This window comes from Mugil cephalus, chromosome 4 (assembly GCF_022458985.1).
Source record: "Mugil cephalus isolate CIBA_MC_2020 chromosome 4, CIBA_Mcephalus_1.1, whole genome shotgun sequence".
NCBI lineage: Eukaryota > Metazoa > Chordata > Actinopteri > Mugiliformes > Mugilidae > Mugil > Mugil cephalus.
The window spans coordinates 23,661,008-23,677,984 of record NC_061773.1 but is presented as its reverse complement, the minus strand read 5'-3'; the positions used below and the strand labels follow the sequence as shown (position 1 = coordinate 23,677,984).

At 45.2% G+C, this 16,977-nt stretch overlaps 1 protein-coding gene across 1 annotated transcript; it reads left to right on the top strand.

Moving 5' to 3' along the window:
• Positions 1 to 623: 623 nt before the first annotated feature.
• Positions 624 to 16,341, top strand: znf831 (zinc finger protein 831). The gene is made up of 4 exons (XM_047583967.1): positions 624 to 870; positions 2,428 to 6,655; positions 9,138 to 9,430; positions 12,911 to 16,341. The coding sequence occupies exons 2-4, from the start codon at positions 2,476 to 2,478 to the stop codon at positions 13,772 to 13,774; spliced, it is 5,337 nt and encodes a 1,778-aa protein (XP_047439923.1). The 5' UTR covers positions 624 to 870; positions 2,428 to 2,475; the 3' UTR covers positions 13,775 to 16,341.
• The last annotated feature ends 636 nt before the right edge of the window (positions 16,342 to 16,977 follow it).

The following is a 16,977-nucleotide window of genomic DNA, read 5'->3' as shown; positions in this document are numbered from 1 at the left end:
AAACAACGTGAGCGTGAATGAGCGATCGCTACACGAGCACATGCATATCCAACGCGGTGCAGCCTGCAAAAATGTTTGACTCTGCAGCCCGGCTGGAGGTGGGAGGTGGTCTCCAGCCGCTCGCTGGGTCATCCATTTGCTCTCCGGCTGAGAGGCTGAGAGGCAGCGCACGTGCAAACCAAGCAGCCACATCAACACTAGCTTTGCAGCGCCCTTGCGCACGTGGGAGTATGAAATACGGTGTGTGGGAGGAAGTAGATAGGAGGGGGGAGCGAGTGCATGAGTGAGGCAGAAGTCAGGTACTGCCTCAAACTGTTGACGGTAAAGTCAGTCATCCCGCTGCCGAAGGTAAGCCTCGTCTTTGTCGCTGCACTTCCTCCGCAGGGCAGTTGCTTTCACTTCAGCGTGCCACACTTTGCCACACCACCGGCCATAAATCCTTCCATCTGCGCTCAGGGCCTCGCAAAGCTCTCTCTCAGCCCCGCTGATCTCTCCGCGTAGCCTGTTTTCAACTGTTTCTCCGGAAGTCTTTGTTTGACAGCCACACACCCACCCACCAACCACCCACCCACCCACCCACCACCACCACCACCACCCAGCCAGCCCTTCTCCTCCTCCCCTCACTCTCCTCCTCTCTGCCTCGCCACTTTCAGAGTGCATCTTGTCTCTCATTTGCATTTCTTCCGCTTCCTTGTGACAAGAAACATTTCATGTCAAAGAGCTGTGTGAGAAGATCACGCTGTAAGGGGGAGCAGCGTCTGGATGGCAGAGCGGCTTGAAAAGAGTCAGGTACGCTGGAGATGGGCTTGTTCACTGTGGAAGGGCTTCTGGTCTGGACGCGTGTCACTGACTGGAGAGTAAAGCAACACGGTGAGTAACTTCTGCTTCAATGTTTTGTGCAGTTTGTTATTTTTTTTATCACTGTTGTGCCTGTGCCTTTGGCCCTGCTGCCCATGTTCTGGGTTCATGTAGTGTTATTCTTACCTACCATGCGTGATGGCAACAGCGCCAGATATTTCCTCTTTTCAAAACCTTCCCTTCATAAAGTCGGAACTACAGCTGGAAATGAGATTAACAAAGACGATAACACGCAATAATAATTTCTAAAAGCCCTGCCCTGCTGTTTATTTGCATTTCTGTTTCATTTCATTTCTCATCGTGTTTGTTCTTTGAACAAGCACAATCGGTTTGTTCAATGCACAGTGAGCTTTTTTTTTTTTTTAAAAAAAACTAATTCCACTCAGGGGGCACATTTGTAAACTGATTAACTAGCACTTGTAGAATAGTAGAATAAAACATCCCTACTGTTATATCTCTGCATTAAGAAAATGACATATTTGCATAGAGAGTGTGGCTGTAAGGAAGTGAGAGCACATTACAGTGATGGCTGATCTATGTAAATAGTGTTAATAGAACAAAAAAAATAACGCTCACACGTTTCTCCTCGCTCACCGAGGGGCCTGCGCCAAAACGATCAGAGACAAACTTTGTTCAGTTTACAGCGACACAAAAAAGTCTCCGACACGGGCCACCTGTAGCCCCACTGTGGGTGAATTTACGTGTAAAACCTCCATACGTGTAAATGAAGCGTCGGTGCAACAGGAAATGAAATTGACGTGCCCTAATACGCAGCTGTTTGTCTTTTTCACACGAGAGGCTGTGCAGTTTGGTTATATTACTCATCAAATATGACAATCTGTCAGGAGACAAAGCCGCCACATGCCACAGTGAACATCAGTGATACGCTACGTAATTGGCTGGTGACAAAGGCAACAGTTAATGTCAGCAGACACATTTCATTCGGGGAGACAAAAGCCTCTGATGTACCGTGTGAGGATCTGATCTCACTCCCTCATGCCTCTACTGACGTGAGTCACTCTCCTTCATCATCCCCTGCTTCTCTCTTATCTGACTACAAATCTCCACGCTTTTGTTTCGTTTTCCCACTGCCTGCATGTAGACCATTTCTCAAGAGTTGGGTTCCTGCTCCACCCGCCCTTGAAAGTGAATAGAGATTCAGACGCCTTTACCTTTTCGCCGTGAAAGGTGAAGCCACGGGTGTTATTACTCATCACAACAACAACACAATCCCTCGGATGCAGATGAGCTTTTTACTTTGGTGCTGCAGGATTGTGGACATGATTGCAAAACACATCTCCCCTGGACTTTATCACCGAGCCCAATCCACACTGGCTTAATTGCTTTACTAGCCATCTGCCCTGAAGTGCACTGCATATCTATCATCATTCACTGCTTTAGTACATCGCTGCGCTCATTTGCTCTGATCCACCGGTGCAATGATAAAGTATTATCAGTCGGAACATTTTCCTCTTTGAGAAGAGACCTAGAACGCTCAGACATACAGATCTACCCCCTTCTGATCCGTGGCAAAGCAGAGGTCTAATACAAACTGTTCTTATCTTTCAGGTAATTAGAGACCTGGCGCTGGTACATCACGACAGCAGCAGTGTTACCATGGAGACTGGCAAGCCGGGATTGGCGAGTGCTCCAGTGCACATCGGCTCTGTTGCAGCGCAGCCAGAGAAAAGGATGGACATCCAGGCCCCACTTACGGCTGTTTACATCCACGCAGTACCAGTGCAGCCTTACCCTCGGCCTCCTGCGCCCGCCCAGGAGCCGGCCACGGTTCATCTGGCCATGCCGCCGCTCTACTCCAAGGAGATGCTTCCTTTCCTCACATTCCATATTGCTGGCGGGATGCAGTCTCAGTCGGGACTGAGTCTGGCTGCTGCTGCTGCTCCTCCTGCAACTAGACCCAAGTCCGCAAGAAAGCACGTGTGTCCTCACTGCGATCGGGACTGCATGAAGCCCAGTGTGCTGGAGAAGCATCTCCGCTGCCACACGGGGGAGCGGCCTTACCCCTGCACCACTTGTGGAGTTTCTTTTAAGACTCAGAGCAACCTCTACAAACACAGACGCACTCAGGCCCACGCTCGACTTTCGTCCGAATCATCGGAGCAGAGCAGCCTGGGTAGTTTAGACAGTCTGTCCAGCTCGAGAGAGACTTGTGCCTCCAGTTTGTCTCTGGACGAGCGCGGCGAAGAGTCAGGGAGAATGGAGAAGGATACGCCACTACATGCTGCCGAGAGCACCAGTCCAAAGGTCTACTCCGCAGTGCCGCAAAGTTCTGTCAGCGAACAGAATGAGCGGACCCTCGCAGAACCAAATGAAAGCGAAAAAGCAACAAAGGAAGAGGGGAAACAGAGAATGGAAAATGGACGGCCTAATCTGACCGTAGGTCGACATCTGCCCCTTCAGAGGCAAGAGGCCACTCTGTTCTCTAAGCAGTGGGAGAGGTCTGTGTCCAGGGGGAAATCACAGAACCATGAGAGCACAGACTCTGGCTTCAGTGAGAGCAGCGATCACTATCCGAGCCCTGGCAGTGTTTTACCGGACCACAGCATGGATTCGCTCTCTGAATCCGCCAAGGACCACGCTGAAGGACCCGCCAGCACCAACGCACCTTCGGAGACGGACCACGGCGGACAGGTGCCCAAAGGTACGGCGAGACAGCAGGAGCAGAAGACGCTGGAGGAGCACATATCGAAGCTGATTTCAGAGAACACAGCTGTCGTGGAGGACAAACAGCTGGAGAACGTGAGGCCACGGAAGACGGTTCTGTCGAAACAGGGTAGCATCGACCTCCCCGTGCCGTACACTTACAAGGACTCGTTTCATTTCGACATGAGGAACAATCAGAACTTTGGCTTGCATAGGAACAGGAAGCCGGGATTGTACACTTCTGTGCCCACACAGCAGTCCTCCGCCATGGAGCATGCCCCCTTAATCCGCAGCAACTCCCTCCCGTTCAGCGTTACCCTCTTGCAGCCTGAGAGAAACAGCCCGACCTCCTTGTACCAGAGCGATTATGTAACACTCGTTCGCAGGGGAAGCTCTGGCCAGATCAACCCGACAGGTTTCGCTATCAAGCCTGTGAACCAGCACTCGTCCACCCACCGCCCACTGGTCCGGCAGACAGCCGTAGACTGCAACCACGCAACAGACGGTATCTTTATGAATTCATCTGTGGAGGAGGCGTGCACCGGCAGTCTCAGCTGCGACGGGGATGGCAGTGACATTTGTGGAGAGCCAAGCAACAGAAAGTTCAAGAGGAAGAAAGCACAGAAGTTTGCCTACAACAAGTGGTACATGTACGGGGGTGGAACGTTTAAAAAGCTCTACGACGCCGAGAAAAGCGACGATAACAGCGCTATCAAAGGCAGGAAATGTACTACAAACCAAGAGGCTGTTCAGAGTCTGCAAAAAAGGCAGGTCCATAAGGAGACAGTAACAACAACATTCTCGGCAGTAAACAGCACTGCTACAGTGGGCCACCCAGGTTGCCCTTCAGCCGGTCTATCACTTGTCTCTGCTGTGGATTTCAATCTACAAACCAGCCAGCTGAATTCATCATGCAACTCTCTTAAGGCTCCACTCCGGAGGAATCTGTCTCTGTCGGTAATACCGTCACCTTCTACTGGGTCACTTGTGAGCCAAAAATTGGACTGTGTGAACAAAACAGAGGCTGGGAGATTGGTCAGTGACGAAAGACACCGTGACTTTACATCACATCTCTGTGGGGCTCATATTCCCTCCGACAGGAAAAAGCAGAAGACTGATGACAAAATCATTTTCCCTGTAGAGAAAGAGACTGACCGAAACACACTGCGGCATCCCCTTCCCTCTATCGCTGGCAGCGATGCAAATCTTACCTACATCAACCTTCAAAAAAATCAAAAACAAACCCAGCTTCAAGGGGCTCTCTTCCCATCGTGCATCATCAATGCAAATGTGCCGTCTGTTAGCGCCTCGCAGGCCGCTTCCATCCCTGCTGCCGCCAAGAACAGCTTCCTGCCCAAGTATCAGCTCAAGTTACCTAACGCTGCTGGAACCGATTCAAATCCTCCGCCGCAAGTTGTGGATAAACCGTCAGGAGCAGATGGCTGCAGCTTCACCTCTGCTCTTTCATCTCCTCACACTGCACAAATCGTAAGCTCAGTCGCACCTTGCGAAACGAATTGTACGGATCCCATCGCTTCATCCTCTCTGAGCGCCTCAGAACAACGGCATATCTTGCCCTGTGCAGTCAATTGTCTAAATTTCGGCTCTAGCCCAGCTGTAGTGCACAGGCAATTTGCAGCGACCACAATAACCACAAGTTGCCTTCAGAGTTATCACACGGGATTATGCAGCACTTTGATCGAATCTTCAAAATGTGCAAAAGGCTCGACGCCTGTGCAGTTAACTAGGCCTGCTGCACCTGTGGTTACAAGCTGCACTGCTACGCTCACCGTAACCACAGCAAACAATCAGATACCTTCTGCTGCTGTTCCAGCTTTCTCACAAGATCAATTCTATCCCGGCTCTAATCCTCCGTTGTCACACACACAGCCATCGATGCCAGCGCGCTTGCCGAACCCTCAAAACGGAGCGTGCGTTGCCCCAAATACCCCAGTGGTAGCGCAGCGCCTGGTGCCGTTTGACCAGGCGCAGCCCACTGCTCAGAATGTGTTCCACGTGCAGACACCAGAACTCCAGATCTGCCTCCAAATTATATCCGACGAGCAGTTGGCCCTCATCGAATCCCAGATTGAGCATCCGTCAGGAGTCAGCCTTTCACAGAGACATCCCGTGGAAGCAGGGGGCCAAGTTGCCCTTAATAAAGCTCAAAGATTTGTCACCGTGGAAAGTAGCAGTGCAGGAAGGGACCGCGAGCAGCCAGGACATCAAAAGGAAACGCTTGAAAGTGAGTGTTTACCTCTGAGTAACACAGACAGAACAACGCCACATCTGTCTGTACCTTTTGGGAAAGCAGAGCCATGTCTCCACCAGGCTGAACGCAGCCATCCCACTCAGGCAACAGCATCGGTTGAATCTGCCCCTCCCGAAATTCCAGCTCTGATGTTAAACCCACACAAATACAACCATGTAAACACGATGACACAGACTAAGAGCTCCGTGACTGATGCTGTGTCGACCGCTGCATCGGTCGGAGGTGTAAAGTCGGGAAGAAGCCAAACCTCAGAGGAGGAACAGGACCTTACTTTGAACCGATGTGCCGAGCAGCAACTTTTGCCGGACAGGGGGGTCATCCAGGGTGGACTGGTCTCACAAACGCTCTCGGGCCAGAACAAACTCAGTGTGGGCTCTCCTTCCCCAAAAGCAAATCAGAACAGCGTGAACAGTGAACCAACGAGCAAAGAAAGCCAACACAAACTCATAAATCATGACTCCTTGTGTCACGTAGGAACGATAACGGCCAAAGGTGAAGCTTCGGCGCACAAAAGCAGCAGAACAGAAAGTGAAGAGTTCCCCGGTCAGGAACTCTCTGGGTCAGGCCCTTCATTTACCACCAATAGATGCAAAGCTCCAAGACAGCTGATCACACAAGCATCCATCTACAGCAGTGATCTCATGGACCCTTCATTATCTGAGACTCTGAATTCACCTAAGCATACAATTATGGGATGTGACACAAAGAGGCCTTCAGACAAATCCGCTCCGTCATGGGACCTGACTCCATGTCAGTCGCAGGATGCACTCAGCTCAGGCCACTTAGTGTCTTCAAATATCCAGACGGAAAGACCCAAAGATATTTCCACTGTGCATTTAGGAATTCGCAGCCCAACCACAGGTAAATATATAATTATTTGAATCAAGAATTTAGTTTTAATGTGTTGTTTATGTCCGTATGCTGTTGAGATTATGAGACATGTTCTTATACAAATATGTTTAATTTGCTGAATGAAAAGTGACAGGATGTATTCACCGATCAGGCATAACATTATGACCACCTTCCTAATATTGTGTATGTCTCCTTGTGCCTCCAAAACAGTTTGGTTTTCTGGGAGTGTGTTGTGGTGTCTGGTAACAGGATGTTGTTAGCGGGGGCCTTTGGGTCCTATGGCTTGAGGGGAGAAGTCTCACATCTGTGGATCATCCCACAGATACTTGATCAGTTTGGGATCTAGTGAATTTGGAGGCCAGGCCAACACCTTGTGCTGTTCTTCATGTTTTTGTTTTTTTTTTAGTTGGTCCTACAGCATTTTTGTGTGTGTATGTCTGTGTCAGGCTGCATCCTGCTGTGGATGGCTGCTGCCATCAGGGAGTGTCATTGCTATGGGGCGGGTGTGCCTGGTCTGGTCTAGGTGGGTGGTACATGTCTAAGTAACATGCCCACAAATGCCCGGTCCACAAGTTTCCCACAAGATGTGAACGTTATTCACTTCTCCTGTCAGTGGTTTTAATGTTGTGGCGCATTGGCTTACACTGTGTTCAGACATAGAGGGTGGAGAAATGGGAACATGCAGCTAGTATTTCAACTAGCATGCGTGAGGAGTGTCATGGGGGAGTGTCCAGATGTTTGAGTTTTGAAGGCCCCAGACAGTGATTGATTGCAAAAGTAATTTATTGAATTCACTCATTATCTGTAAGTGTTTGCCCTTATAAAAGTGTTCAGACAACATAACAATCACTGCTCTACAGCAACCGGGCACTTCTTCATTTTACCAACTCTAGAGACAGGGACCGCTTTTTAACACAAGGTGGCAGCAAATGATCACAGGTCTGCAGAACAGAGCCCACGTCTGAACCTTTAAGTGCAGGAGAATCAACAAAACGCAATGTTAATGTGTCCGCCAGGATTTTAGTTTTTTGTTTAGAGCAAGCAGAAATAATCAAACGTTGCTTTGCTCAAAGTCTCTCAGTGATAGAATCAAATGCCCCGTCTTAAAGTCCACGTGGCTTAAATTTCATCCTGTCCATAATAGTGTGGCATCCGAGCTGCTTCCAGGAGTTCACACAGAAGTCTGTTATCTTGCGGTAATGTCTTGGTGGTGACGATAGCACATACTTTCCTACTTTGGGTTAAGGTATATTAGATAATGGCACACACACCGGTGTTTAAAGACCCCCCTGTGGGGCAGAAGCCGACACTGACCTGCATCCACGGCCTATTGGCTGAAGTCGCTCAGACGCATGATCGCTCTTCACTGCACATGGAGCTATTCTTCAGTTGTTGGGTTTTTTATTATCTCTGTCAGGTTGTGGTTAACTCTTACCACTGTGGTAGCATTGTTGACGTAAAGGCAAATTTTAAGATAAGTATGGATATGATGAACCATTCTTTGGCAAAAGACTGCATGAAAGTGTTTCCTTGCAGTTTGAGTCAAATCATTGCTTACTTTGCAGTTTACTTTCCAGTTCAACCTCTGCAAGAAACACGCTGTTAAAATACTGAATACATTCCTACAGGCTGTGTATTTTACTCCATTGTAAAATATATCTTCTTTTTTTTAATTACCAGTATGAATGAAAGGAACCATATAATGAACAAAGGTTGTTTTAACATTTCCAACTTTGATTGTTTTAAGGCAGAGTTTAAAAAACCTGCAAACCTGGGTTTGCCTGGGTGCATCTAGAAAAAGCATGTTTGTCCTACCCACTGCGCTCCATTTTATGCTCCCAGCTCCGATTGTTTTCACCACTTTAACAATTTGGGCCCAGATTCGGACGAACTTTGGACTACAGGGGCTCTCTGTTCTGCCCCAAGCACAATAATGGTGTCACAAGTATCAGCAAGTTTTTTGTTTGTTTGTTTTTTTTTACCAAAGAGTCAAGTTAGGGATTTTGTTAAAAATCTCTTCTCTCACTTCACAAATCCTCCATGTTGTATAACTCTGACGCCTCGTGTTGATCTAAATATGACCTAAATATGAAGCTAGCAGACCAGTAATGGCATATACTCCCTTAAACTTAATTCACTCTTCATCTGTATATACATGACATAATTTAATTCACTGCAAAATTCATAAAATTCACTATAAAAACGCTATGCTAGCCAGAATCTGTACATATCTGTTAGTGATGTTAGCAATAGGTGTGGACAGACCCTTACTAACCACACTCTTTCCCTAAATTGGTGACATTTTGGGAAAGGATTGGCATTGGCATTTTCCATCTCGCAAGCCCTGATCTTGTTTGACTGAAGACTTGTCAGCCCCTCAACACATGATCGTTGGATCAAGGAAGATTCAAGTTCTCGCTTACTTAACTACTCAATAAAGAAAGTTGTATTCAGTGCTTTAAACACTTTTTATTCGTTTCTCTTCCCCAAGAGCCTATTGAGGGAACCTCCCTGGAGGAATGCCCAGCCCAGAGGGAGCTGCAGACATGGGAACATTCAGGGACTCCCGGGCAGACGCACAACGCAGCCTGGAAGCCAAAGCAGAACCAAGAGGCTGGAGACGCCAACCACCACCAACAATGCACAGAGGAGCAAGCTGGTGGTGGTGGAGTGACGGGAGAGGACAAGAAAAGAGGAATCAAGACGGACACGTTTCCAGGGCCGTGTGGCAAGGCGGAGTCTGACTGCAGAGCCACGGTTCGGCCAAATACGACAAAACCAGAGGTGAGAATAAGTGAATGAAATCGCTGCTCATATGAGGAGTGTGTCACTTCTGTGTTTTCATACAGACATATAGCAGCCAGGCCCTATTCTAACAAATGACAGCTCGATATTGACTAGAAATATATTAGTTTGGATAAATATGTTTTTAAAATAACATGTAAATATTGTAAACTTAATGGATTATAGACGTTTTGAAATGAAGCTGTGTGAAATTGTGGCTAATTTGAATAAGATTTCGCTTACTAGTCCAGACTTACCTCATTAGAAATTCAACATTTTAGATGAGACTTTTCACCAGGTATAAACACACCGTGTATATCTGTAAACAGGTAATGTCAGGATGTGACTTTAAGAAATGATCATCTGTGTTAATGATTGTCATTTATATCCAGTACAAAATATTTCCATCAATCCCAAAACATGTAACGTACTTAACTAGAACATTTCCATTTTGTGTTATGTCATGTGTGAATCCGCTGCATGTACCTGACAGCTGTACTAACTCACTTTGATTCATGGTAAACCAGCCATTGGTAATGATGGTCAAAGCAGCTCACTATCAGCTTTTCCCATTAGCGAACATACATTTAATTAATAATACTTAATTCAAAACTTCATCAAATTTTACAGTTGAAACTTTTTCAGTTTAATATGACATATGGCAAATTCTATCAATAGTAACGAGCTATTTAGCAAGTTCTCAATTGAGGCCATTAGGACTTATTCTGCTTTTGCACAGCGATGTTCAGACATGAAAATTAACAGTTTTATATTTTGTTACATATACAAGTTAAAAATTCATACCAAACAAAAGATCAGGCCTCAGGAGGTTAACGTATGTCTTTGAAGGATGACTATAAATTGTCTTTTAATTAATATTGCACTTTTCTACCAACTGGTAGTAGCTACTTTACGATTGCAATGACACGTCTACCAACGCATCAGTGCCAACTTGGGCAACATATTGGGAATCGCACCGCTAACCCTCTGGTTTGTGGACAACCCACCCGACCTACTGATCCACAGTACGATCACACACTGGGACTGCTTTTTTATGGGAGTAAGGTGTCCTTCGCAAGGCATCGTGCAGCCATTTACGACTGTGGGCACTTCCCACGGTACCGTAACTAATAGGGTTTGTGGACGGAGTACATCTGATACATCCCTTTTTCTGTTCCACTTTTCAACACATCAATTATGGAACTGAGATTTAGCCATGCCCACGTCCAGCTTCCTTTACAACCTGCACCTGACTGCTGCACAAGCACGTTCAGTGCATTTTTCAAATTCTCTCACTCCATGTATGACTGCACAGTGGAATGCTTTTAGCGCAGTGGCATGATAACTAAGCTCGCTCAACGAAACACTATAGGACTTCATCTTAACGCTGCACTTTTTATTCTTGAAAAATATGCAACACTTGTTCAATGTGCCTCCACTTTACTGGAATCAAAACACGGTAGCTAGTTTAGCTTGAATTTCATATTCACTTGCATGAACGATAAATTATCTTGAATTTACAGCCCCGGTTGACTGAATGACTAAAATGGGACCACCAGGACCCAGAAACCTCACCCAAAGATGTGCAAAACAATGTCATTCTTTCCAATCCATCATTCTTTTGGAATACTTTTCACCGTTTTAATTACTCTTAACGTCGCTAAAGTTTTCCAAAGAATCTCTCGCATAACTGTATTCAGACACCCCTTATCTGGGGATCATGTGGAAGCAGGTTTCAGGCATAATGGGGGTGTTACATCACAGAATTGTTTTTCATTTTTTAAACTCATTTACCAGGCATTTACCCAAACCAGGCTTTCACGTTCCTCCTTTCTCACGGAATATTTGCAGCACAATAAATATACAACCCCACGAGATGTGTCAAAAAAAAAGTGAAGGGTAAGAAATAAGACTTGCGCAACATGACAAATATACCAAACAAAAAAAAATAAATGTATGTTACAGAGCCACACATGCTTGTAAGTACGTTCTGAGCACAACTTTTAAAACATCAGCAATCCATTACAACAACACCGCAGTTGAAGGCGACTGCACTGGCAGAGTTTGTTTTTAGGGTTTCAAACGTCAAAAGTTCAATCAATAGTTAAAGAGTGGTTGGCTCAGAACTTCCTTCAGCTAAATGAGGACAAGACAGAAGTTTTACTCCGTGGCCCCCCACATCGTACCACTGCTACCACCCAGAACCTCGACAAACCTCCTATATCACACCATATGTGAAGAACCCGGGTGTCTTATTTCGACAATAATTTAAATTCCATTGTCAGATCCAGTTTCCTCCAGCTCAGAACCACTTCACAAATCAGACATTGCCTATCACCCTCCAACCTAGAAACAATGATTCACGCACTCATATCATCCAGGCTGGACTATTGCAACTCCATCCACTCAGGTATTACACAGAAAACGCTGGAAATTCAACAAGGTCAAAGGCGTGAGACCACATCACTCCCACTCTAGCGTTTAGCAGCTAGCATTTGATCTGTTTTTATTTTTTCATTGATTGTTTTTTTGATTGCACCTTTATTTAAACAGGTGAGTCAGGAGAGGCCACGCCCCCATGAATGGCAAAAACATGGCGTTGATTATTAGATCAAATTAATAATCAACGATTGGACTCGACAATGATCCAAACGAAATAGTATAGATTTGGAAAAGTGGACTAACATCAGTTTAAGTTTGTTGAAATTAGTTTTAGACCATTTCAGTTATGACAAATGTAGCTAAATAAAAGATGCTAATGCTAATAGCTTAACTGAAAAGTAACGTTAGCCATCCATACAATACTGTAGCGTCCATCAACAACAACAACAGCCTGACAGCCCGTCAGAAGGTAACTTAAGAAGTAACTTAAGGTATGAATTCATCAAAAAAAAAAAAAAAAATACAGCATAAATTAATATTACCTGACTCTAAATGTGAACCACAACACCAGGTTTCGGTGCCTGGATTCCAGTTGTTTCTTCGTAATGCAGCGATCTATTTACTTCTCTTTTCTTTGACAGTCGGAGATATCTGTAAAAATATATTTCTGACTGCTTTTTAATCTGTTGGTGCAGTCAATCGCACAAGACATTCTTTTAAAAAAATAAATTTTACAATTTAAGCGCTATTAAAGCCTATGATTCAAACTAATGCTGCTAATCTCCATGTTCAACTGTCACTTTTTGGCCGTAACCATGGAGACTTCGCTAGCGGTGACGTCACGCGCATACTATTTTACATGTTTTATATGACAAACTGAATGTGAACCACTTTGCTGCAAATGCGCATTGCTTTTAAGGTGCTATATAAATGAAATAATCTTAAAGAGCAGTGCCTCAGACAGCTCCTTCATTAACTTGTGGTATTTGAGCAATGCAGGAAGCTACTGAGAAGGTTCAAAGGAGGGACGACAATGGTCGTTTCATTGTGATGCTAGGATGGTTAACATTCCTCCGTATATTCTTCTTTTATTAACAGGGAGAAGAAGGCAAGGTCAAGGCGGATTCCTTTCAAAACTCCTGGCTATCCGAGCAGCATCTACAGCACCTTTCCCAGACGCACTCAGGAATGTTGGAATATCCTCCTGCGAGCTCTCTGCAAGCTCCCAGCATGTCCAATAACCTTAATTCACCTGCCGGCAACATTCAAACTAGTCTTCTCAATCCACTGCAGCCCACGCCAGAGCTCAACCAATTTTATATCTCACAACAGAACTGGGAAAGCAGCAGCACCATCATCCCTAAACAGCAAACACAATTCTTATGTGAGTTCAGGTCGAGCCAGCATGTGAAACCACAGGTTGAGCCATCGGAAACGCAAAATGCTTTCTCGAGATGCAAGTCTGATCCTAAGCAAGACCAAAGGCAAACCGGCACATCTCTGTCCATTCTGCATGGAAACGCTGCTGCAGGTAACAGCGGTGTTGCGGTAAGCTGTTGCAGTAAGGTAACATTAGGAAGTCACACGAGCCTCTCGTCCGACGACGGAGCATCATCGCCCATGCACTCCAGCAAGGTTGCCCAACTTTGCAGTGCCACGCAAACATCAAAGATCAACCAGAACACTGGGTTGCCGTCAAAGCCTTGCACATACCCCGACACTGTTGAAAAGCACGACTCTATGGATAAGGTAACAAATGACTACACGAGTCAGAGCAGCGACCCCGGTAGACCTGACATAACCAACAAATCATGCCAGTCAGTTTTCTTGACCGGCCCGCTTCATGGCTACAATCCCGCTGAGTGTATGACCAGTGGCGTGAGGCCGGTGCAAAGCTGCCAGGACTACATGGAGGACACCAGCAGCAGCGACGACGAAGGAAAGCTAATCATCGAGCTTTAGGGGAAAAGGTGAACATGCAGAGCGGGACATACTCTCAAAGGTCATTTACAAGTTTAATTTGCTGTAGATAAATATACGTTTACTGTATATAACGGGTTTGATTGCTCAGACAGGCTGAAATACTGTAATATCGACAGCCAGGTTAAAATCTGTGGGCGGAGCCACATGTTTAAAAACTAATTTCACCACAAATTGCACAAATGCCACAATTAAAAGTAAGATTTTAAAAGCTCATGCAGCGTTTAATCATGTTAAGAGTGTCGTACAAATTAAATCATTATTAAGATAAACAGGATTTACTTTGCAAATTTAATGAGTGACGTTCATCCACGGCTACTATCAAAATCTATATTTATGAGTCCCTGAAAACTAACTTCAATAACTTAAATTAAAAAAATTGGCAACTTATGTCTCCATGAAATTTTGGTTATCTTTTTTGGTAGCTACTTTAATCATTAGAAGGGTCGTGATCTGTGGCATAGGTCTTCAACAGGGGGTCCGCAACCCCTAGGGGGTCCGCATAGGTACTGCAGGGTGGTCACAAAATCTTTGATTGATGTTTGTTTTGCGCCACACTAGCTGAGACCTGTCAATCAAAACCTCCTGTACCACAGTAGGCCCCGCCCCTATCTCTGCTGAGCCAATCACGAGGCTGCATATTACACGCTGACAGCCATGTTGCCCGCTAGGTTGGCCGAGACTTTATCCAGTCCCCGGGTGAAATCCCATACGCCGACATACACTGTAATATTAGCAGAAGAGAAGCTAACAGTGCAGCTCCCATCAGTTCAGCTACTGAGCCAAAATGGATTGGTGATTCACTGTCCCTACTACATTTAGCTGTGTTTAAATTTAAAACTTGAAGATGTCAACTATTATCTTTCCTTGTAAACATACCAGTTACGTATGCGTATGTTAGGTATGTCTATGTTTACTGCAGTTGCACAGCAGCCCTACTGTTGCACATATTTGAAATAAAAAATGAATATGTGAACCTGTGTATTATTTGAATAGCCTAATATCGAATGTAAAATGATAATAACAATGTATATTTATAATTAGCACTAGGCTGAGTTTAACATAGAGCACATATAGTAGGTAGCGGGTCCCTACTTAATCTGAAAAATCATTGAAGACCCCTGATCTGGACTGGGAAACAGTTTTACAACATCTGACATGACAGGGAAAATATAATAAATTGACTTAAGTGGATCAGATAAAAAAAAAAGAAATCCTGACAGCTATGACTGAACTCAGGACCCAACATGTTATTGTGAGTCAGTGTCTGAAATGTAATTACAAAAATAAGCTGCACCGTGTTATTTGCCATGAGATGCCGCTCTCCCTGTAAGGTATCATTTACAAATATAAGTGGGCCTATTAACGAAGGAGGCGTTTTGAATTCCAAAGCAGTTAAATCTGTGTTATGTGTGAAATTGTAGAGCAAAGAGAGGTAAAAATTGCTTTTGCTCATTTTTTAGAAACGTCCACTTTCCAACGACATTCTCACAAACTGGGTCAATGTCAGCAATGTTGGAAAAAGGCCTGATGTTTTGGGGCGGAGAGAAATTTATTTATTTATTTGTTTTCAGTCGTGAAGGCGAGGCTTTCAGACTTTCTCCTCTGGCGTGAGATTTGTTTGGGCAGCACGGGAGCGTAAAACTTCAACCGAGACGTGTGACTCACGCCCGCTGCGTGAGAGTTGGCTTCGAAAACAATGAATTCCACACAGGCCTCTGTTGTGTAGCTATTAACTCTTAACATAACAGAGAAGTTTCAGATAAATCAGTGTCACTCCGATGGAAATAATTAAAAAAAGGAGGTAGCGATATCAAGTTAAGGTTGTCACAAGTTTACCTCTTGTCTTTTAGATCGCACCCACGAGTGTAAACAGGAAACCTGTGGCTCCTTCCACTATTTCAACCCAACCTGTGCGATTACTCCTGCCCCTAAGAAATGTTTTGTAACTCGTGCTCTGCTCACACACAGTTGCACATAAACACAAACTGCCACGGTGCGCGCCTACCTACCTTCCCACCCTGACTCTCCCTCTCATAAATCACGCTCTGTACCTTCCCAGACGACACCTGTTTGTATGAATCACGCTAAAAACGCTGCCAATCATCCATTAGGCCGATCTCTGTTGCCCGGGGGCAAAGCAGGTGTCGGCTGGAGGGGGAATGACCCCTTTCCCAGTCTGGGTTTTGTGATGAGTCAACAGCTATGATAAGACGCCGGGACCAGGAAGTGAGTGTATGTGTAACATTTCTGTAGATACATTCACAGCTATAACTCAACGCTGACTTGCTTGTCACTCCTCAGCCTATTTATAGTCATTAAGTCCTTCGCACCTGACGGGTAAACGAAGTGCTGACTGAGCTCCGCTTCCTGTTGGGTTTGACGTGTTTCGGTGAGTCGATGGTGCAGAAGGTTTGCTTGGCCGCGTTTACAAACCGATATAACGCTGTGGCACAAACAGCAGCGTTCGCTTTGTTTTCATTTTCTACTTTTGCAGCTTGCAGATGTGAGCGTGACAGACAAAACAAATAAATTCATCTCCAAATGCATTGCACGATGTTTTCTGTTTCGTATTTCCCTTTTTTTTTTATCTCACGTAATTAAACCATTCCTAAATTATTTTCCTGGCCTTCAGCTAAAGAGACGTTTCTTCTGTTTAATTTTAATATTTCTTTGAAGTCTTTTGAAGTTATTGCACTATTTTCCATGTTTTATGGGGAATAAAGGTTGTGCAGGCAGCTCAGACTCCGGCCTGTCAGACACATTGTCCGCACACTGAGCTCATCTTTGTCAACACATGCACATGAATGGATGGAGCTTCGCTGCGACATCTGTAAAGAAAAAACGCGGCCTTGTGTGTTTATTTTAGACTTTAGGATGATGCTCCAGGAAGTGTGAGACTGATTGCGGGTGAAGTTCCAGCAGTACTACATACAGCTGCTTCAGTTCCCGCCCATAGACTGTATATAAATATGGATGGCACGTCCCCACGTCATAGCACTGGCCAAACTGGCCTGATTGTTCGGCTACGTTCAGCTCGGACTGCGAGTTCGCTTCAGGGTTAGACAACATGAGTTTAATTTATTTTTAATTTTCCACAAAAACAAACAAACAAAAAAAATACAATGACAGCCCATTATTCATTAAAAATAAAGTAATAAAACGTCAAAATAATTTGAGTTTAA

Coding starts and splice junctions, on each gene's coding strand:
- znf831 (XM_047583967.1), top strand. CDS start 2,476: ATGGAGACTGGCAAGCCGGGATTGGCGAGTGCTCCAGTGCACATCGGC. Junction 6,656..9,137: donor AATTCGCAGCCCAACCACAG/GTAAATATATAA, acceptor CTCTTCCCCAAG/AGCCTATTGAGGGAACCTCC. Junction 9,431..12,910: donor CAAATACGACAAAACCAGAG/GTGAGAATAAGT, acceptor TTTTATTAACAG/GGAGAAGAAGGCAAGGTCAA.